Source organism: Gorilla gorilla, chromosome 17 (genome assembly GCF_029281585.2).
Source record: "Gorilla gorilla gorilla isolate KB3781 chromosome 17, NHGRI_mGorGor1-v2.1_pri, whole genome shotgun sequence".
Taxonomy (NCBI): Eukaryota; Metazoa; Chordata; class Mammalia; order Primates; family Hominidae; genus Gorilla; species Gorilla gorilla.
Window position 1 is genome coordinate 110,414,788 of NC_073241.2, and position 24,399 is coordinate 110,439,186.

General features: G+C 37.9%; 1 protein-coding gene across 1 annotated transcript; it reads right to left on the reverse strand.

The window, feature by feature from the left end:
* Window positions 1–7,210: 7,210 nt before the first annotated feature.
* LOC129525442 (beta-defensin 125) lies at window positions 7,211–15,887 on the reverse strand. The gene is made up of 2 exons (XM_055355852.1): window positions 15,830–15,887; window positions 7,211–7,626 (listed from the first exon to the last, which is right to left on the reverse strand). Exons 1-2 carry the CDS (start codon window positions 15,885–15,887, stop codon window positions 7,211–7,213), a joined length of 474 nt encoding a protein of 157 aa, XP_055211827.1.
* Between the last annotated feature and the right edge of the window lie 8,512 nt (window positions 15,888–24,399).

A 24,399-nucleotide genomic window follows, 5' to 3' on the forward strand; every position in this document is an offset into this window, starting at 1 on the left:
TTTAACATTCAATTTGTGATTTAAAAGCATTATTTCAGTCTCTATATTTTGTCCATTTAGGAATCTTCTCTGCTTTCTTTTCTTAGTTTATTCTCTTACATTTCAATATTTTTAATAAAAATACATTTTATTTGCAAATGTAAAGGATAATTACTGGTGAAAATTCATCCTACAAATAAAAGAAGAAAGAAGAAAGTTAAGATTTATTTTAAAACTACAACGCAAGGCAGATATTATAAGCATTTGGGTCAACATAATTTCAGATATTAGCTACATATCCACCTACCTGTATCTCTACCTACGTATCTACAAAAATTGTAATGGTTATGAACCCTCTTTTATAGTAACGACTAGGCTTTTTTCACTAACTATATGCCAAGAAAATGTTACATGCCAATAAGTGTACACATACATACAACACATGTACATATACTTATATATTTTTAAGAATCCATAATATGTATACACACATATATGTAAGGATATATATGAACACAGAGACATATATTGCCTTTTTAATGACTGGATATTTTATTTTTATTATGTTAACTGAAATATGTAATAATTATGTAATAATGTATATAATAGAGTTTAATAATAAATCGTCTCTATGCCCAAAACACTCCTAAAAAATAAAATATTATTTATAATGCCCCAAATTGGGAATCCACCAAAATGTTCTTCAGCAGGTGAATGGATAAACAAACTGTGGTCACTCATAAAATGGAATATTTTTTCGTGATAAAAACCAATGAGCTATCAAGTCACAAAAAGACTTGGGGGAACTGTAAATGCATATTGCTAAGTAAGAAAAGCCAATCTGTCTACACGTTGTATTATTTTAATTTTATGACATTCTAGAAAAGATAAAATTATGGAGAATATTTTAAAAATCAGAAGTTAGTAAGGGGTTGGAAGGAAAAGGGAGGGATAAATAAATGGAGCACAGATAATTTTTAGGGCAGTGAAATGTTTCTGTATAATATCATAATGATGGATGCATGTCATTGTACAGTGTGAAAACTCACACATGGTACAGAATGAAACCTAATCTAAATTGTGAACTTTAATTTATAATAATGTATCAGTATTGGCTAATCATTTGTACCAAATGTACCACATAAGGCAAGATACTAACAACAGGGAGAAACTGGAATGGAAGGGTGTAGATAAGAGGCTTTAAAGGAACTCTGTACTTTCTGCTTAATATTCTGTAAATCTAAAACTGTTCTGAAAAATAATTTGTTTTGAGACAACTTCTCAGTCTTTTGCCCTGAATCCCTTCAGTTATCCCATCCTGTGCAATCAATACATGCCAGTACAGTTTTATGTCTATAAAATTTGATTTTGTGCTATACACAATTATATCCATTTTTTCATGATTTCTAGTTTTAATATTAGTAATACCTAACATTTATTAAATACTTATGTATGAGATATTGTTCTGGATAACTTTTAGTTATTAAACCATTTGATCCTCAAAACAACATTGCATGCAGCAAAAAAAAGTTGTTTTATTATTACCAATTTCACATAAGGAAATAGAAAGAAGTGTAGATGTCATAAGAAGTTTATTCGTCCAGGTTACACTTGTTAGTTGAGATATGAACCACAGCAGTTGGGCTCTAAGGTCTATGTACTTCCCCTCCATCCTTTGGTGCCTAATATGGTGTGGTAGCAGAATTTTAGAAATTTGTCTCCACCTAAAATTACAAAAATATTTGTACATATTTTTTCTCTTGTCCTCACATCTTCCGTATTAAATTATTATTTGTAGTTTCTTAAATTTGTATATATTCTATTTCCACCTTATTTTGTCTTTATCTTTTGCTCTATAGAGAAAATCTTCCTCTATCCCATAATCTTTTTTTATTGAGTTAATTCTGCTTTTTACTCAAGACTCTCCGTTTTCCATAGCAGTCTGAGCTTAGTGTCCCTATTATATGTTTCAGTGGTGAAAACTGCACACCTATGCCATAGGACACATAATGGTGGGGTTTAATTTTCTTTTTTCCTAATGAGCATATATTTTCCTAATGCATATTTTAACTCTAAAATGTAAACTACTGAGGTCAGGATTATGCCTTACTTTTTGCGTCTACAGGGTCCAACAAAATTTCTGGGATGTAGTACTTGTTCAATAAATATGTGTTAGCAATGAATATGCCAGGGTTTACATTTCTATTTAAATAATTCTGCCTCTTTTTGACAAGTATTATGGGTTTTCTTGTTATTTGGTCATTTATTATCCCTGCCTCAATCAGATAATACCACCTGTTTATATTAATTTTTCTTTGTAAGATAGCAACCACCAAACCATCAATATTCACTTAACTTCTTTTTTAGTTTAAATAAATGTGGCATGAAATATTATATAAAAATAATCAAAGAGGGTTAAACAAACAAAAAAAATCAGACATAAACTTGTATTTAGTGGATGGTAAAAACTTACTGTTTTTAAAGAGGGAAAAAATAAATTCCAAAAGCCCTGCTTTAAAGAGAATGCTGGGTTTCCTGTTCTTCTCTGGACTTTAAGATATGTCTCTTTTATCTCATTCCAAAAGTATGCACTCTGAATTTCCTAAAGAATATTGCAAATGGTCTCTTCTTTAAGAAGGAAGATGAGAATCTTAATGGACACAGCTAGGTTGGCCTATTCATTATGCTTGCCTTAGAATGCTAGGCCTTGAATTAATGAGTTGAGAGATCACTTTGGACTGGTTTTAGTCAAACATGAAATCCTTAGGAAGCTAAATAAATTCTGAGCTGATTTGAGAGTCAATGACCCAGAGAAATTTTAGACCCTGTTTTCTTATGTAACAACCTTGCAATAGATGGATCGTTTAGCAAGTAGTAGCGCCAGTTATGGGTAGAACTGAAGATCTTACTACGTTCATTTAGCATGGATAGAACCCAATCCTAGTACACTAATGACTTTGACTGTAATGGAAGCCAGACATTGGCAGAGAGAGCACAGCCAAGTCATGTACAAAAGGGGCCAGGGGCGTCACACACATCACCATTCACATTTGGGCCAATAAGAAAAAAATACTTAGATTGTAAGAGTTTTTTGTGCCCTAGCTCCAAGTGAGAGAACAGTGCCACCTCCTATGTTTTATTAATAGACCGCATTGCCTCATTGTAATACTATTTAACCATATAGTAGGATCCATTCTTATCAATTCAGTAAATTCATATTAAATATTTATTGCTTTAAAAATTTTTTCTTACTCTCTTTTCCTAAGTCTCAGCATTGATCCCTAAATCAATGCAGAATATATTCCAGCAGTGCTTCTCTGGACACTCAACCTAGGTTTTACTAGGTCATACCAGTATGCTGGCCTTATGGGAGAGAAAAAAACAAGGCATTAAATATTCTTGCCCATTAGATCTAGGAGTATTAAAGCTGCTTTCCTCAGTAAGTATAAGACATGCCCAGCCCATTATGGACCATCACATATGTCAACAAGACCAAGAGATGAGGACTATATGTACATTATAGCAGGGGTGTTAGGCCATAAGTTAGTAAAAAAATCAGAGAGAAAGTAAATACTCAAAATGATTTCAGAGTTCAAATGATGGGAAGAAAATAATACAAAGTAGAATGGAAGGTGCTCTGCATGCTCAAGGAGTGTGTTTCAGGAAATGACAGTTGATGCAAAAATATGGAAAAAGAGCACCCTAGACTGTTTCTGTGAAAAGCCAATGTATGACCTATGTGATGAGGTATAGCCATGAAAAATGGAAAAATAGCTTGCTAGACAGAAGTACACTGAAGTGAGGGTGATCAACTTGTCCCAATTTACTCTGGATTTTCTTAATTTTAGCTCTCTAATTCCCATGTTCTGGGAAGCCCCTCAGTCCCAGTCAAATCTGAATGATGGACACCCTAACTGGTGGTCTAAGACCTATTAGAATATGAGGTCTACTGAAAGGTCAGTGGTCTGATGGTCAACATCCAAACTATAGCCATAGTCACTGGCAGCTTGGCTTGGATCACATAAAAAATAATTAGAGGAAAAAACCTTTTTGATTTTGAGACATTCTGGCATCTGATATTGTGGCTTTCAGTAGCGCCCAAGCCTCAGCCCAATTTATTAATAACTAATCAGTTCTTTTGCATTTCCTGAGGAGTGTTTTACTTCCAATTATGTGGTCGATTTTAGAATAAGTGTCATGTGGCACTGAGACGAATGTATATTCTGTTGATTTGGGGTGGAGAGTTCTGTAGATGTCTATTAGGTCCACTTGATCCAGAGCTGAGTTCAAGTCCTCAATATCCTTGTTAATTTTCTGTCTCATTGATCTGTCTAATATTGACACTGAGTGTTAAAGTCTCCCACTATTATTGTGTGGGAGTCTAAGTCTCTTTGTAGGCCTGTAAGAACTTGTTTTATGAATCTGAGTGCTCCTGTATTGGGTGCATATATATTAGGATAGTTAGCTCTAGTTGTTGAATTGATCACTTTACCATTATGTAATGCCCTTGTCTTTTTTGATCTTTGTTGGTTTAAAGTATGTTTTGTCAGAGACTGGGATTGCAACCCCTGCTATTTTGTTCTTTCTATCTGCTTGGTAAATTTTCCTCCATCCCTTTATTTTGAGCCTATGTGTGTCTTTGCATGTGCGATGGGTCTCCTGAATACAGCACACCAATGGGTCTTGACTCTATCCAATTTGCCAGTCTGTGTCTTTTAATTGGGGCATTTAGCCCATTTACATTTAAGGTTAATAGTGTTATGTGTGAATTTGATCCATATTTAATAAATGGTGCTGAGAAAACTGGCTAGCCATATGGAGAAAACTGAATCTGGACCCCTTCTTTACACCTTATACAAAAATTAACTCAAGATGGATTAAAGACTTAAATGTAATACCCAAAACCATAAAAACCCTAGAAGAAAACCTAGGCAATACCATTTAGGACATAGGCATGGTCAAAGACTTCATGAAGAAAATACCAAAAGCAATTGCAACAAAAGCCAAAATTGTCAAATGGGATCTAATTAAATGAAAGAGCTTCTGCACAGCAAAAGAAACTATCATCAGGGTGAACATGCAGCCTACAGAACGGGAGGAACGCTTTGCAATCTACCCAGCTAACAAAGGTCTAATATCCAGAATCTACAAGAACTTAAATTTACAAGAAAAAAAACATCAAAAAGTGGGCAAAGGATATGAACAGACACTTCTCAAAAGAAGACATTTATGCAGCCAACAAACATATGAAAGGAAGCTCAACATCACTGATCATTAGAGAAATGCAAATCAAAACCACAATGAGATACTATCTCATGCCAGTCAGAATGGCAATTATTAAAAAGTCAAGAAACAATAGATGCTGACAAGTCTGTGGAGAAATAAGAATACTTTTACACTGTTGGTGGGAATGTAAATTAGTTCAACCATTGTGGAAGACAGTGTGGCAATTCCTCAAGGATGTAGAACCAGAAATACCATTTGACCCAGCAATCCCATTACTGGGTATATATCCAAAGGAATATAAATCATTCTATTATAAAGACACATGCACACGTATGTTTACTGCAGCACTATTTACAATAGCAAAGACATGGAACCAACCCAAATGCCCATCAATGATAGACTGCATAAAGAAAATATGGTACATATACACCATGGAATACTATGCAGCCATAAAAAGGAATGAGATCATGCTCTTTGCAGGGACATGGATGAAGCTCGAAGCCATCATCTTCAGTAAACTAACACAGGAACAGAAAACCAAACACCACGTGTTCTCACTCATAAGTGGGAATTGAACAATAAGAACACATGGACACAGGGAGGGGAACGTGACACATGGGGGCCAGTCAGGGCGTGTGGGGAAGGGGAGGCAGAGCATTAAGACAAATAGCTAATGCATGCGGGACTTAAAACCTAGATGATGCATTGATAGGTGCAGCAAACCATCATGGCACATGTATACCTATGTAACAAACCTACATGTTCTACACTTCTATCCTGGAACTTAAAAAAAATAATAATCAGCCGGGCACGGTAGCTCACACCTGTAATCCCAGCATTTTGGGAGGCCAAGGCGGATGGATCATTAGGTCAGGAGATCGAGACCATCCTGGCTAACATGGTGAAACCCCTCTCTACTAAAAATACAAAAAATTAGCCAGGTGTGGTAGCGGGTGCCTGTAGTCCCAGTTACTCGGGAGCCTGAGGCAGGAGAATGGCGTGAACCCAGGAGGCAGAGCTTTCAGTGAGCCGAGATCATGCCACTGTACTCCAGCTTGGGCGACAGAGCTAGACTCTGTCTCGAAAAAAAAAAAAAAACCTAATCAACTTTATAGTTAATAACCGCTTCTCTGTAGTATCATAGAAGACACTTACTGACCCACCTGTTGCCATACAAACAGCAGTCACATGTGTACAGCCATAGAAAGCATAGAAACACTGCACACAACTAACACTCATGGACAGCACAGAGACCTGAAGAGGCATGTTATGAGGCTGCCATACTTGGAAGTTGGAATTCTAAGTGGAAAGAAGATTGGAAAGATAAGTAGAATTTGAGATGCAGCTTTTAATCTAATATGATGTACTCTCAAGGCAAGTCCCACTTTTATCTCTATCCAGTTAGATCAGTGCTTGTGCTGAATGAAAGAATTAGCTTCTGACTCTGTTAGTTACCAGCTAGAACCTTAAACAAAATTTGACGTCATGACACAGAAAGGTATTTAGGGTCAGAACTTACAATAAAAGGTGGAGGGTAGAGAAGGGAACATTCATCTGGAACTTTCTATATGCTTTTATATGTTCTCCTATATATGATAGTAGTGGGCCAGGCACTGTTAAAGTAAAACTTCATGTCTTAGTCATAATAGGCAGCTCCAAACAATGGTCTTCGTTTTTGTTTTTGGCATGGAAAAATACATAGACATACAAATGTTCACTTAAGACAAAAATTAGCTCGTATATTTCAGTACATCGGAGGAAGACAGATAAAGAATTTAAGTCCAATTAAGAGAATCCTTGTATCTTCTATACATTTCTGTCTATACATTTCTAATTGTAAGGCAACTCTCTTGGCTGTTGTGTTGGTAGTAGCAATTATGTCCATCCCCATGGTCATCCAATCCCTGATGGAATTTTCCTGGTGAAATTGGATTGGTAGAATCAGCTCTTTGCATATTATTTCCAGCAGTATTTCTAGTTCTTCCATACCAGAAGTAAATGTTAATTAATTATGAGTAAGAGCTGTCTGAGAAGGTGGTGGCATAGTCTCGGAAGTAGCGGTCTCAGATGGTGGCATAGTAGTCTCGGGAGTAGTGGTCTCAGATGGTGGCACAGTAGTCTCAGGAGTATTGGTCTCAGGTGTCATGGTTTCTCCAAATTTAGTTGTGTCAAATGTTATCAGATCATTCAACATAGATACTGGGGAACCAGTAAAAGAGTCCACATCACTATAATCAAATGTTATATCCTCTAGGTGAATCATAGGAAATGCTGGTCGTTGAGTATATTCATGTGATATTATTATATAAATGCAGCATGATAGCTTGTTCCTACAAAGAAGTATGCACCTTTCAGTATCTAAACATCGTCTTCTGCAATGTCCTATATTATTCTTCCAACATTTTTGGGGTTCAAAGCTACCTGTAGAGAATAAAATATAGGTCAAATTTTTAACTCTGGCATCAACATAACTTTTCATTCGTTCAAAAATTTACACTGACTGACATCTAGACTAATATGATGTCAAGTACAAAAAGCCATTGAAAGAGACAAACAGGAGAACAAAAAGTGTATATTAAAACTGTGCTATGTGCCATCAAAGAAGTTGTATGGAGAAAAGGAGAAATGTAGAAAAATAGAGGGATGGAGAGATAGAGAGCATAATGGGACTGATACGAAACCTAGAAAGAAAGGATGAAAATGAAAAGCCCAGGACCAGATGGATTCACAGCTGAATTCTACCAGATATACAAAGAAGAGCTGGTATCATTCCTACTGAAACTATTCACCCAAAATTGAGAAGGCAGGACTCAACTTTAACTTATTCTATGAGGCCAGCATCATCCTGAGACCAAAACCTAGCAGAGACACAAGAAAAAAAAAATTTCAGGCCAGTATCCTTGATGAACATCAGTGCAAAAATCCTGAACAAAATAGTAGCAAACTGAATCCAGCAGCACATCAAAAAGCTTATCCACTACGATCAAGTAGCCTTTATCCTTGGAATGCAAGGTTGTTTTGACATATGCAAATCAATAAATGTGATTGCTTATGGATAGCATTTAAAGTACAGAAATTGGTAAACCATGGTGGTTGGAATAATATGAGAAAAAAAGAGGACTAGAATTAAATTCTAGTGAGTTTCAATATTAAGAGATAAGAGATCAGATAAGAGGAAACGACTTAAAAGGACCAATAAGATAAGTCAGATCAAAACAGGAGAATAAGACTCTAGAGTCTTAAAGCAGACCCCCAGCAGAGCAGAGCTCCAGCAAAGATTTGAATATAATAGTTTAGTTGAGAGACAATTCCTCCTTAAAAAAAATCAGTGGAGAAATGTAGAAATCAGGAGAGCAAGAAATCCAAGAAAAGGTGAGTTATAACCTGTTATTATCATGAGATCATCTATCAACTGCTGGCCAGCAGGATGGCTGTGTTCTGTTTGCTCAGAGGACAATCCCACAGGGAAGCCCAGCAGCCAGGCTGCAAACAAGCCTCAGACTCATGGATGAGCCTGGGGGACATGTTACTTTCCGTTATGTGAAATAGACACAAAAAGATAAATACCACATGTTTTCATTCATAAGCAGGAGCTAAAAAAGTTGAGTTCATAGAAGTAGACTGTAGAATAATGATTACTAGAGGCTGGGAAGGGAAAGGAGGATAGAGAGAGGTTGGTTAACAGATAGAAAATTACACCTAGATAGGAGGAAAAAGTTCCAGCATCCTATAGCAGGGGTCCCCAACCCCTGTGCAGCCAATGGATACTGGTCCATGGCCTGTTAGGAACCAGGCTGCACAGCAAAAGGTAAAAAGCAGGTGTGCAAGCATCACCACCTGAGCTCCACCTCTTGTCAGATCAGCCAAGGCATTAGAGTCTCATAGGAGCATGAACCCTATTGTGAACTGTGCATGTGAGGGATCTAGGATGTGTGTTCGTTGTGAGACTCTAATGCCTGATGACCTGAGGTGGAACAGTTTCATCCTGAAACCATCCCCACCACCACCTTCACCTTGTCGAAAAAACTGTATTCCACAAAACTGGTCCCTGGTGCCAAAAGGGGTCCACTGTTCTATAGCACTGTAGGGTGACAGTAGTTAACAATCATTTACTGTATATTTTCAAATAGCTAGAAGAGACGATTCTGAATGTTCCCAATATAAAAAAATGACAAATGTTTGAGGTGATAGATATGCTAATTACCCTGATTTGATCATTACACATTGTATACATGTATCAAAATATCACTCTGCATCTTCTAAATATGAATAATTATTACACATCAACTAAAAGTAGAAGAAAAAATAGCATTTAGTTTTTATTAAAAAAAAAACAAAAAACTTAAAAAAATGTTTAATTGGGCATCAGGTCCTGAAGGTGCAGTGTTACAGAAAAACCTTGAAGAATGAAAGGGTGCACAGTTACAGTAAAAACCTTGAAGAACTAACATCCATTTATGTTTTCTTCCCATAATAGCCTTGAACTGCAAATAAGTGAATTACCACAGGAAAAAAAAATATTACCAAGCCTCAAAGTTATTCTACATGAGGCTCAAAGGACCTGGACTATTTATCCAGCTTCCCCCGTAGTTGACAGATGATCCAGAGACAGCTGATAATTTTCTGGCATTTCTGGATTGCCCTGTACGGGGGTATTTCACAAGCAGTTGTTGAAAGACTGGAGATACTGACATTTGCAAGTCGGGCTGATATGCATGAAAACAGAAAATGCATAAAAGGTTATGGGGAAAGTTGTATCAGATGTGACTACATTAAGCAGGAGAGGAGACTGTTTCTTAAAGGACAGAGTGGTCATTTTGTAGTCAAATACTGCTGAGAGGTTAAAAAAAAGATGAAGGCAGGAAAATGTCCATGCTTTTAGTAGTATGAAGGTAACTTCATACTGAGGAGAGCAGCTTCCGAGTGGTATGAAAAAAGAAACCAAATTGCAGTTGGTCAAAATGTGAATGAGAGAGAAGTGAATGCAGGACCTGTAGATGAGACTCTTAAGAAGTTTAGCTCCAAAGAAAAGCAGAGAAATAAATAACTTATTAGAGAGCAATGTAAGGTTAAGGGAAAGCTTTCAGGTTTGTTTTGAAGAACGATAAATACCAAATGGTGCTTGCAAGCAATGAGAAAAGAAACAAGCAGTCTGGGCCCAGTGGCTCACACATGTAATCCCAGCACTTTGGGAGATCGAGGCGGGCAGATCACCTGAGTTCAGGAGTTCGAGACCAGCCTGGCCATGGTGAAACCCTGTCTCTACTAAAAAATACAAAAATTAGCTGGGCAAGGTGGCGAGCACCTGTAGTCCCAGCTACTCAGGATGCTGAGGCAGGAGAATCACTTGAACCCGGGAGGCGAAGGTTGCAGTAAGCCAAGATCGTGCCACTGCATTCCAGCCTGGGCAACAAGAGCAAGACTCCATCTCAAAAAAAAAAAAAAAAAAAGCAGAAAAGGAGAGATTAATATAGAATAGGGTGATGAGATGACAGAAGGGCACAGTCACAAATTCACACAGAGCAGACTGATCTTTAGATGGAGAAGACACGTTTCTCCATTTATGGCAAAGGGGACAGAGGAAATGAGTGAAAACTTCCTATTTGAATTGTTTAAATAAATGGGGCATGGGATAAGCTGAGGGGGAGAGCCATGTAGAGGAGAGGAGCAGGAAAATAAAAGACAAAGGTCAGGACAAAATAGTTGTCTAAAAAAGAGGGAAGATGGCTGGGTGTGGTGGCACAAACCTGTAATCCCAGCACTTTGGGAAGCTGAGGTGGGTGGATCACAAGGTCAGGAGATCGAGACCATCCTGGCCAACCTGGTGAAAACCTGTCTCTACTAAAAATACAAAAATTAGCTGGATGTGGTGGCACATGCCTGTGATCCCAGCTACTCGGGAGGCTGAGGCAGGAGAATCACTTGAACCAGGGAGTTGGCGGTTGCAATGAGCCGAGATTGGGCCACTGCAGTCCAGCCTGGTGACAGAGGAAGACTCTGTCTCAAAAAAAAAAAAAAAAGAAAAAAGAAAGAAGGTTTATTTACAAGAGAAATGCAGTAGGATTTCCAAGCAGTGTGACTACTCATTTGAGGGGTGAGGATATAAATCTAAAGGGAAACTAGTGTGCTGTATTGTATGTTCATTTATCAAGCAGTAAACGGCATGATCATCTTTCTCAAGACAATTGCCCAAGGAGTACCTAGATAAGTGTATTCTAGGCAGAGGAAGCAGCTAGAGATAAGGCTCTATGGAGGAGGAAGGCTGGTATATGTGCAGAAGAGCAAGTAATTTTCTACACAACCTCATTTGAACTGAATGTGATAATATATATAAAACACATATAGACGTATGTATGTATGTATATATTAGGCTCACAATAATTTGGTTTATATTTTATCCTCTGGGAAATGTTGGCTCTAGTCCAACTTCACCAATTATTTATTCTACCTTCACTCTTCTAGAGTCATTTATTCTATCTTTGTTATTTTACTGGCTCGATTTTACTTTGTACTTCGTGGAATTTTCTATAAGTTTCAAGTCTAGACCTTCCACTTCTTTTGTGCAAGACAGACTCTAACCTTGCTTCTTCGTTCCTCACATCTACAAAGATTTATACCTTAATTTTTTTCCTCCAGCATTATCCATACTTGAAATATGTCATCTTGGCTCTCTTCTTCTCCTTTGTCTTTGAATTGCCTTGTTCTGTCAATTATTCTTCAAAATTGTTTCTCACTTACATTTCTTTCTACTGCTTTTAAATTATCCCCTCCATTCTTAAATTAGGCTATAGTCACACAGTCATCAAAGTTTTGGGCCCTTGAGGTACATCTGTGAACTAAACAGACAAAAATCACATGGAGCTGACTTTCTAGCAGAGGGAGACAGATAATAAAAAGTAAATGCACTCCCTGCTAGACTGTAGGGTTTACAGAGTTAAATCTAAGACCTGAAACTATGGAACTACCTGAAGAAAACCTTAGGGAAACACTTCAGGACGTTGGTCTTGGCAAAGATTTCTTGGGTAAGACCTCAAAAGCACGGGCAACCAAAGCAAAAATAGGCAATTAGGATTACATCAAACTAAAAAGGTTGTGCACAGCAAAGGAAATAATCAACAAAGTGAAGATGTAGCCCACAGAGTAGGAGAAAATATTTGCAAGCTATCCATCTGACGAGGAATTAACAACCAAAAGTATATTAATATAAGGAGCTCAAAAAACTCCATTGCAAACAAAAACAAATAATCTGATTTTAAAACAGGCAAAAGATTTGAATAGACATTTCTCAACAGAAGACATACAAACAGCCAACAGGTATACATAAAAATATGGTAAAAACATGGTAAGGATGGTAATTTTTAAATGTGTATTTTACCTTAATAAAAAAGTACATTATTTTGTAGATGAAAAGGTGACAAATGGTTTGCAGAAAGAAGGGAGAATAGATTTAAGTGTAATAGAAGATTCATAAACAGGAGTTGCACAAGCCTGTGTAACAAGGTGATGATTAAACAGCTTGAAGGAGGTAAAGGAATTAGTCACACCAGTATCTGAGGCAAGTACATTCTAGGCAGAGGAAACAAACAAAGCTCTATGGGTTGAGTAAGTCTGATATGTTTGGGGAAGAGCACTGGGGCCTGTGTGGCTGTAGTGGAGTGAACAAGGACTATAATAGTAGGAGATGAGGTGAGAGAGGTCATAAGGGCCAGATCCTGCAGGGCCAGGTGAGCCACCGTATGGACTCTTGTTACCGCTCTGAGTATAGAGGGGGCCCTAGCAGAGTTTTGAGCAAAAGTACGTGATCTGACTTCCAGTGTAAGCGGATCATGCACTATGTGTCTTCACAAGATGGTAGAAGTGAAGAGCAGAAGGACAGATATCATGAGGAAGCTATGGCAATAACACAGGTGAGAGATGATGGTGACTAGAATCAGAGTGGTAGCAATGGAGGTGACAAGAATAATTGCATTCTGGATATAATTTGCAGGCAGATGTAATAGACTTCCTGATAGATATGAGTGTCGTAGGATATAGAAAAATCAAAGATAATTCCAAGAATTTGGTTTTAGCAGTGGAATGATGGCAATTGGGAAAAATTCATAATTTTTTTTTTCTAGAGTGACAACAGTCATTTTTTTCAAAGAACTTCAGTCTGGAACTATTATGTTGTTAGGACATGCGATCTTCATCACCAGTATCTCAAAATCCTAAAATTAGAAATATGACTAGCAATTGTATGTTTCTAAGTAGGGGAGCCATCTAGCCAAAACATTATCCCATGTGTGGAGTTCTTTCTAAAACATACCAGATATATAATCAGCTAGCATCAACTTAAAATATATCTATGGATAGCAGTCCACTGATAGCTTGGCTTGGTAAAAAGTTGCTTCACAAGCCATCAGGTGCTATCTCACTTGAAAACACATAATATAAAGCCCAGAGAGACTAAATAGCTAAATTTCAAAACAAAACCTATAAGAGAACACAAAAATGAAAATCTCTAAATCAAAAGAAATGAAAACTACCTCTCCAAAATAAAAGGGAAAGAGAGACATGGACAATTTGTAGAAAAGTTAAATATACATTAAGCATGTATTTGAAGTTCGACTTCCCCATTACTCACAGACATAAATAAAAATTAAATATTTATATATAATATTTCATTTTTAGGACTTGGCAAGTATTCAGAAATTGATAATACATGAAGCAGACAGAAAAAAAGTACATCTCCAGGAATTTTATGCTGAATGATTTATGTATAAGAAAGGTTATACTAGCCATCCTTGTCTATAAAATGTAAATGCACTTATTTATGCAAAAACAATTTGGCTAAGTAATTTAAACAGTATCCATTCTATAAAATTTATACAGTCATTGGAAATACAGTTTTTGAAAATATTTAGTAAATGGGAAAATACTAATAGTATAATAGAAAATTTATAAGTATGCTATACATTTTTATTCAAATAAGAAAACTGAGGAAGAACAATAGACCAAAAATATTTTGTCTCTTTTAACTTCTTTACAATTTTTTTACTTCTTTACAATTTCAAAATTTCCAAATTTTCAACAAATACAGCAGTTTATAATCAGAAATGAATGTAGATATTAATTCTGTAACTCACATTACATCAACATGTGAATCAAGACATAACAGATCATAGGCACAGTTATAACCACCTAATAGACATGAATAGCATCTTTCTAGGCAACATATAACACCTCCAAATTTAACAAAAGCCAAATTTCTTAGTATATAAAGATAATTAAGAAAGTTTAGAAATCTAATGGACTGGATGTTCAAACTGATTTATAACTAAAGTGTCATGAATTCAAACATCAGGACCTCATTTTCACATATTAGACTGTAAAACTGAATGTAGTAGAAAACTGAATGTAGTAGAAAAAACAAAAAGGACTGATGAGGGTGTGGGAAGCTGACACTCTTGCAACTGGTGATAGGAGAGAAGAATAGTTCAGCTTTTCTGGTAGGTGGTTTGACTGTGTGTGTGTGTGTGTGTGTGTGTGTGTGTGTGTCCACGGGTCCAGTCATAAATGAAAAGACATACATTTGTTTACAAATTTTTCTTGCTGAATTGTTTTTGATAATTAAAGACCTATTTTTCATCAGTAGCGGAGTAATTAATGTGAGGCAATTCATCTGCTCCTCCTCAAAGTTTTACTTATTGATTAAAAATAATGAACTAGGTTTATGTATGGATAAGATGTCTCTAATATATTGCTAGTACATTGCAGAACAATTCACATGGTGCATTTGCAATTGCATTTTTTAAAAATCTAAAAGGTATACACATGCAAATATAAATACATTTGTATTTGCTAGGATATATAAGAAATTGGTAACATTGATTCTGAAGGGGAAGACTGAAGAACTGGTATTCTTGGACAGACAAACATTTTTCTTTTCCTTAAACCCTATAAATCTATCGATTGCTTGATACATAAGTCAATTGCAAGTATTATTTTTTAATAAAAAGTTAACAATTTTCAAAAGTAGCATTATTAAATAGTGGAAACAGACTGTTCCTATTCATCTAAAATTAGAAGGTCCCCATTGGTCACTAGTCTGTCTATCCTGTCTTCACTCCACTTATTTCCACTTCTACCCCAAACATATATATTGTCTCTTCCATATGATAGTGCTACAGAATCTACAAACTGTCAATGGACTTGTTCACCGTACCTAAGAACATGAAAGTGAGGGCCTCCCTCTGAAGGTACTCTCCGGGCAAAGAAGAATTCAAGATGCTAGGAGAACTAATAGGACACAACAATGAAATAGATACAACAGAATAATCAAAATGGAAGTGAAGTGAGGCTGAACTAACATTGGATAGTTATGTAGAGAGAGAGATAGGGTGGCTCAGAGCATTAAGGAAATTCTTGTCTTTGGAGAAACGCCTCAGAGGACAGCTTGCTAGATGCCCCTAACAGAAAGATTCTCAGAGACTAGGGGCATGGAGCTGCCAAAATACGAGCATTCTGCTGCTTTGTTGGCCCAGATTTTTCCTGCAGATTCCCTCTCTTCCCATCATGATACCAGGGGAGCCCAAGGGCAACAACTCATCCTAGTCATCATCTCTGCTTTATAGGGTTCCATTACCTTTGGTCACCTGAGTTAGCAACCCACAGATAATGAAGGTCAGCATCAGGATATTCATGGCTCCTGGGAGAGAGGAAGCTCTGTGTCCTGAGGAATACAGAACACTACACAGCAAGGAATTTAAGTGGTCACCTTTACTGGTCTATCATGGGTGATGAACCAGAGAAGGGGAAAATGCCATGCCACCCAGATCACCAGACTATTAATTTGCAACACTGAGTGTGCATGACACAATAATGTTTGCTTCTAGAAATTATTAAAGAAAGCTGAGGCCTTATGAGATAAGCTATTATCCCGTAGAACTGTAAGGTCTGATGGAAAGAAACAGCCCCAAGAGGAAGTTTTTGTTAACTTTAGATGGGCTCAATTGTCCTTCTCCTCTGTCTGTATGCAGCACTTTGTACATACACAATGACAGCAGAATGGTGTGTAAAGATATCACTTGTGGCAGTCCAATAGCTTACAACATCCGGTATTCACCTTCTGAGTGATCACCCCAATATGAATTCCTGTGAAACAAGAAAGACACTTTTTAACTAATAAGTTCATAAGATTCCATCAATTATGAGACAGAAGGAATTTGGAATGAAAATAGTGAAAACAGGAAAACAGGTTTTATTGGTGCTCTTCTTTTTCCCGTTCCGCTGTCCCATCAACTCTTTTCCCTCATTCAGAAATACAAATAAGAAATGAAATATTGAGAGAGAGGAAACATTTTAAAAGGAGAGGGAGAGAGAAAGAGAGAGAGGAGAGAGACCCAATGTAACATTCTGCCCCCCCATCCCCACTACCAAAGGAGAAAAATATAGGAGACATTTGTGAAATTGCCCAGTAGGAGTGATCAGCATTTTATCTCCTGGAAGAGTTTGCTGAGCTGTATTTCTCCCACATATGTTTAATACCACTAGATACCAAGGAAATCAGGAAAATTTAAAAAAATTTTCTAAACAGCTGCACTGTTTAGAAAAAAAACTGTAGCTCACTGCCCGTGTTCATTTAATTTTACATTAACATGCTCTGGAGGCTGACTGATTTTCAGTGTGAAAATACAATATACAAACTGTTCTTGGAATTATTTTTAAACAGAACTAACATCAGAATCATCTGAATAATCAGAATCATCTATTTTGGAAAAAACCGGATTCATTAAATGACTCTTTGGCCAAAAACTGTTTGAGAACAATGTTAACATGGTAATGCTACGCTTTCTAGAATTTGACATTTTCAGCGTTCAAGAATTTCTATATTTTGTAAATGGAAATACCACTGCTAACAACAAGATGCTATAAATAGAATGATGATTTGTGTTTTCAAAGTCGATATATTAGAACGATGTGAAAATAATAATAAAGGCAAGATATTTTGTGGCAAAGTTATCTCAGGGTAAACCCTGCAGCTGCAAGTGCCACCAGCGAGTATTCTGGGTGAAAATGGGAAAAGGGTTAAAAATGCAGGATGGCCAAAGCCGTCCTAAGCAAAAGGAACAAAACTAGAGGAATCACATTACCTCACTTCAAATTATACTACAAAGCTATAGTAACCAAAACAGCATGGTACTAGTATAAAAACAGACACATAGAGCAATGGAAAAGAATAGAGAACACAGAAACAAGTCCACACATCTACAGTAAACTCATTTTTGACAAAGTTGCCAAGAACATACTTTGGGGGAAAAACAGTCTCTTTAAAAAATGGTGCTGGGAAAACTGAATATCCATATGCAGAATAATGAAACTAGACCCCTGTCTCTCACCATATACAAAACATTAAATCAAATGGATTAAAGACTTAAAGCTAAGATCTCAAACTATGAAACTACTATAAGAAACTGGGGAATCTCTCCAGGATGTTTGGGCAAAAATTTCTTGAGTAGCAACCCACAAACAAAGGCAATCAAAGCAAAAATGGACAAATGGGATCACATCAAGTTAAAAAGCTTCTGCACAGCAAAGCACACAATCAACAAAGTGAAAAGACAACCCACAGAATGGGAGAAAATATTTGCAAACGACCCTTCTGACAAGGGACTAATAACAGGAAATATAAAGAGCTCAAACAATTCTATAGGAAAAAAATCTAATGATCCAACTTAAAAATGGGCAAAGTATCTGAATAGATATTCTGAAAAGAAGACATACAAATGGCAAACAGGCAGATGAAAAGGTGCTCAAAATCACTGATCATCAGAGAAATGCAAATCAAGCTACAATGAAATATCATCTCACTCCAGTTAAAATGGCTTGTATCCAAAAGACAGGCAATAGCAAATGCTGGCAAGGATTTGAAGAAAGGGAAACCCTTGTATGCTACTGGTGTGAACGTAAGATAGTACAACCACTATGGAGAACAGTTTGGAGGTTCCTAAAAAAACTGAAAATAGAGTTACCATACAATCCAGCAATCCCACTGCTAGGTACACACTCCCCTCCAAAAGGAAATAAGAATATTGAATAGATATCTGCACACCTGTGCTTGTTGCAGCACTATTCACAATAGCCAAGATTTAGAAGCAACTTAAGTGTCGATCAACAAATGAGTGGATAAAGAAAATGTGGAACTTATACACAGTGGAGTATTATTCAGCCATAAAAAAGAAAGAGATGCTGTCACTTGCAATAACATGGGTGGAACTGGAGGCTATTATGCTAAGTGAAATAAGCCAGGAACATAAAGACAAATATTGCATGTTCTCACTTATTTGTGAAATCTAAAAATCAAAACTATTGAATTCAAGGGAGATAGAGAGTAGAAGGATGGTTATCAGAGGCTGGGAAGGGTGGTGGGCGTGTGTGGGAAGGTGAGGATGGTTACTGGGTACAAAAAATAGTTAGAAAGAATGAATACGACCTGGTATTTAATAGCATAACGAGGTGACTATAGTCAAAAATAATTTAATTGTACATTTTAAAATAATAAAAAAGTATAATTAGATTATTTGTAACACAAAGGATAAATGCTTGAGGGGATGGATACCCCATTTTCCATGATGTGGTTATTATGCATTGCATGCTTGTATCAAAACATCTCATGTACCCAACAAATACAGACACCTACTATGTACCTACAAAAGATAAAAATTTAAAAAAAATGCAGGGTGCTGTATTTTGGCAGGAGATAATACAGACTTACCCTTAGTATATTTATAGTTTTGCTGAGTTTTGTTTTGTTTTTGAAAAACAAGGAATCTCTAATGTTCTCATCTGTCAGAGATGTAGCAGTGAAGTTGGAGAAGTGAGTTTAAAAAGTAGAAGCTATAAAGGAAAACCAGGAGCTTGATTAAGAATTTTCTGTGGAGATAAGAAAAGTGACTCTCCAATTGAGAGATGCAAGATGATCTGCCAAAGTCAGAGATCATAAAGAGATTGTCAGAAAAATGCATAGCAGCATGTGGGTGCTCTTGGGCCAGTCAAGCACCACCTACTTGAGAATACCACCAACCTGTGAGAATGACTTCCAAGGACAATGGCCACAGAGCCTTCCTTCCTTACACTAGCTCAGCCAAGTCAGAGATGGATACCCCACCTCTGTGCATCTGGTTTTGTTAGTGTACATATTCTCTACTCTGCCATGGGTAGATACTCTGCCATTGGAGTATTGGGGTAGGGTAAGGTGACATAAGGATAAGGGGAGATGGAGAGAGAAGGTATATATGGTGCTTTTTAGATTTTGTGTCACTAAGAAAATAATTATTAGTGATTTTAGTAATCTCCCTGAAAAATCAATAGAATTAACTATTTGAAAACCAATGGAAATAAAATCTCGGGACCAAGAAAAGTAGATTCAGCTATAAAATAGATTTCATGCTTGCACAGTTTGCATCAATTTTGCTATCACTGCACTTCTCTTTTTTTGAAATTTCTGTATTTTAAATAAATTTTTAAAATCTTACCACCCTTGGCCGGTCGCAGTGGCTCACACCTGTAATCCTAGCACTTTGGGAGGCTGAGGCTGGTGGATCACCTGAGGTCAGGAGTTCGAGACCAGCCTGGACAACATGGTGAAACCCTGTCTCTACTAAAAAATACAAAAATTAGCCGGGCGTGGTGGTGGGTGCCTCCAATCCCATCTACTCAGGAGGCTGAGGCAGGAGAATCGCTTGAACCGGCAGGCAAAGGTTGCAGTGAGCCAAGATTGCACCATTGCACTCCAGCCTGGGTGACAAGAGTGAAACTCCGTCTCAAAAAAAAAAAAAAAAAATCTTATCACCCTTCTTCATTAGCCTGTATTGTGTATTGTTTATATTTCTCTGTGGGCTGTAATCAGATCAGAGGCAGAGGCACACGCTAAATGTTAAAAGTTGCTTTTATCCTGAGTTATATATTTATACAGATGTATCTCACCAGTGTCTTGGAAAGGACCTTCTAGATAATCTTAGATTGGATATCAAATATAGAGAATGGATATCGAATGCACAGCATAGCATAAAATCTTCACTGAGGCACAGCATACATGGTTGACCTGCCCATTTCTGTTGCTGATGTGTGGGCATCCCTGTTTAATCACAGAACTCCTTCTTACTGAGGCTGAGCCTAAGTTCAGAATCGTTTCCAGAATCCTTTCCAGGAAAGTTGGTGTCTTTATCATCTATAATCTAAGCCCAACCTCTACTTTACAGATGGAGAAACTGAGGCCGACATAAAGGTCTCAGTGTGATCCTTTAATGTGATCCAGGTTGTCAACATAAGCCGTGTCCAGAGAGACAATCTAATTCTAACTGCTCATTTTATAAAAGAGCACATTTGGTCCTCAAGAAGGAAAATGGTTTGCCCCAAAGTAAAGTAATATGCCCAAGGTCACACAGTTAAAGAGCATGAAGCAAGACTTTTTCATTCCAATGGAGAAAATTATCTGCCCATATAAGGGGGGGGGGGGGGAAACCCAGAAGGAAGAAGCAATGATAACAGCAGAGAATGTCCAGAAGTTACCACAATGTTCTGAGAAAGGATCACACCAGTGACTTTTGTGCTTGTGTAGTGGTGGTAGCATTCGTAATCATGATCGTGTTCTCATCTCTAGAATGCATCTGCCCTCCAGGAAGACCATTAAGGAGCTGATATTACCAAATGTTTGAGTATAAGCTATTTGAAATCTGAAGATTGGGTGGTGTCTGAGTCTGAGACAGCTTCAGATAAAAATGTTTCTTTCTTTTGCTTTTTTAATTAAAAAAATGTTTTAAATCAGTCTGGGGTTGGGAAACACTTCTTATAAATGGAACAAAGATAAGAAGGATAGAAGGCATCATTACAAATAAGGCAATATGAAAGATATTGGAATGAAATTTTTAATAGAAAAAAGGGGAAAAACTTGTACTTTAGAATTTTTATGCCCAGTGAGAATATATGTCAAATATGAATATAAAATAAAGATATTTTCAGGCAATAAAAGCAGAGAATGTTCATCACTAACATACCTTCACTGCAAGAAATGTTGATGAAAGTTCTTTTTTTTTTAACTTTTATTTTAGGTTCAGGGGATACACATGCAGGTTTGTTACATGGGTAAATTGCTTGTCACTGGGTTTGGTGTAAAAATGATTTTGTCACCCAGGTAGTGAGCATAGTACCTGATAGTTTTGGTTTGTTTGTTTGTTTGTGATGGAGTCTTGCCCAGGTAATTTTTGTATTTTTAGAAGAGACAGGGTTTTGCCATGTTGCCCAGGCTGGTCTCAAACTCTTGAGCTCAAGCAATCCTCCTGCCTGAGCCTCCCAAAATGCTGGTATTACAGGTGTGAGCCACCATGCCCAGCCTATTTCTCCTTCTTTTATGAAGCTTAGTTTTGCAGGATATGGAATTCTTCACTGAAATTTCTTTTCTTTAAGGATGCTAAAAATAGGCCCCTAATCTTGCTTGGTTTGTAAGGTTTCTGCTGAGAAGTCTGCTGTTAGTCTGATGAGCTTCCCTTCATAAGTGACCTCAGGCTTTTCTCTAGCTGCCCTTAAGATTTTTTTCTTTCACGTTGACCTTGGAGAATCTTATGACTATGTGTCTTGGGGATAGTTATCTTGTAGTTATCTCACAGGGGTTATTTGCATTTCTTGAATTTGCATGTCAGCCTCTCTAGGGAGATTGGGGAAATTTTCATGGACTATCCTCAAATATGTTTTCCAAGTTACTTATTCTTTCTCCTCTTTCAGGAATGCCAATAAGTTGTAAGTTTGGTATCTTTACATAATCCCATATTTTTTAGAGGTTTTATTTTTAATTTTTTTTCTTTAGTTATGTCTGACTGTGTTGATTCAAAGGACTGATCTTTGAGCTCTGAGATTCTTTCCTCAACTTGATCTATTCTGTTGTTAATGCTTCTGAATGTATTACAAAATTCCTATAATGAATTTGTCAATTGCAGAAGTTTCTTTTGGTTCTTCCTTAAAATGGCTATGTTATCTCTGTACTTTTGGATTGCTTTACTGGCTTCCTTGGACTGGGTTTCAACTTTCTCCTGAATGTTGTTGAGCTTCCTTACCTTCCAGATCATGAATTCTATGTCTGTCATTTCAGCCATTTCAATCTGATGAGAGCTAGTATGATTGTTTGGAGGTAAGGAGACATTCTGACTTTTTGAATTGCAAGAATGTGTGCTGATTCTTTCTCATCTAAGACAGCTGGTGTTACTTTATCTTTTTGAAGTTACTATCATTTGGTTTTGACTTTTTGTTTTATTCTTCTTCATTTTCCTTGATATTTTGACAGTGATGTATGTTGAATATAGCTGGCTTTTTTCTGGGTGTTTTCAGAGGGCCAAGTCTCTATGCCAGGTCTTTATTTTTGACTATGTTCCTGCATTGGGTTTCACTGGTAATGTGTGCTGAAACAGTATTTGTTTGGCGGTGTAATTCAGGCTGCAATCCAGTGGGCGGTGCTTAATAGTAAAGGCCAGCAGATAGGCTCTTAGCCACACTTAGCTTAAGATTAGGTCCCGATGTGTGATGTTCCCCTTCCTGTGTCCATGTGTTCTCATTGTTCAATTCCCACCTATGAGTGAAAACATGCAGTGTTTGGTTTTTTGTCCTTGTGATGGTTTGCTGAGAATGATGGTTTCCAGCTTCATCCATGTCCCTGCAAAGGACATGAACTCATCATTTTTTATGGCTGCATACTATTCCATGGCACCAGGGCCTGTTGTGGGGTGGGGGGAGGGGGGAGGGATAGCATTAGGAGATATACCTAATGTTAAATGATGAGTTAATGGGTGCAGCACACGAACATGGCACATGTATACATATGTAACTAACCTGCACATTGTGCACATGTACCCCAAAACTTAAAGTATAAAAAAAAAAAAAAAAGATTAGGTGACCAGGAGACCCACAGCTCCCCTGGGGCCCAATGGTTCTCTGTGCTTGGCAGAGTCAGCGTGGGTTGTGAAGTATATCTGCAAATGGTCTGTTGATTCAGGATCAAGGGCAGAGGATCCTGGGCATGGCAGTGTTGCTGTGGGTGTGCAGCTGGTCTAGCACCTGTGACCTAGGGTTTCTTGCCAAGCAGATGACTGTGGAGACCACTCAGCTCAGGCTCCCTGACCAGGTTTCTTTCCAGCATTTGCCCCATAGCTGGCCCAACCAGCTAGTTTTGTCTCAAGCCTTCTGCACCCAGATCACTGGTCTGTCAGTTTTTCCCGGACACAAGGCTCCCTTAGGAAGATGTTGTGGCTGACAAACAGGTTACACCTTTCCCTCACCAGTCTAGTAGAGAGAAGCACATTGAGCTCCTGTACCAGCCCAGAAACCCATGCCTCACTTTTCTCAGTGTTCTGAGAGTGGGAGCTTCTCCCCTACTCAGGCCCTGGCCACAGATCTCAGCCCAATATTCCAACTTGTGTGTTCAAACATTTGGGAGTTGGGACCACGCCCAAGGTTTTGTTCTCTGGTCCCTCGTGGTCCAGCACCATTTGTGCCAGGGGGGACAAAGTGCTTCCAGGCCACTGGCAAAGTACTCAGGTGTAGCAGTAGAGGCTGTGCTGTGTGCACACAAGAGTGGCCAGGGTGGAGCCTCGGGATCAGTTGGATAGTGGTGTGCACAGATCAGACACACCCAGGTCCCATGAGGAAGTTAGCTCTGCTCTCTCCCTGCCCAGCAGTCAGCAAGGGCTAGAGCCACTCTGAGCAAGATGAAGAGCCTGCCTTGGTGGATGGGCACCTATGGTTGTGTTTTGCTGCAACTGTCACACTCACAAAACCTGGGCTCTGCACAGGCTTGAGCTCTGCATCTGCCTACTCTCCAGGCAGCTCCCACTGTCAATTCAAACGTTCATGTGGGTGATGGGATCTCTTAAAGCTAGGATCCCAGAGGTCCATGGTGGGAGTGTGTCACCTGGCAGTTCCTTCACTCTCTCCTTCCTTACCACCTGTTTAGGGCCAGGATCTGGTCCTGGCACTCAGCAACTCTATAGGGTTCCAAGCTTCCTTCCTCTTCCACCTCTGGATCTGAGTCACCTCTCTATTAACTTTCAGTTTTTTCTCTTAAAAAATCTGTTCAAAGTGGGATAGTTTACTCAATATTTTGGTTTCTCTCGGTAGGAGAGGCACTTCTCCCAGCTGTGTCTGGTTGGCTGTCTTATCCCCCACTTTCGA

Excerpts from the sequence above, each read along its gene's own strand:
- LOC129525442 (XM_055355852.1), bottom strand. The coding sequence starts at position 15,887 with ATGAATATCCTGATGCTGACCTTCATTATCTGTGGGTTGCTAACTCAG. Across the intron at positions 7,627-15,829 it reads GCTAACTCAGGTGACCAAAG|GTAGCTTTGAACCCCAAAAA; the intron begins GTAATGGAACCC and ends TATTCTCTACAG.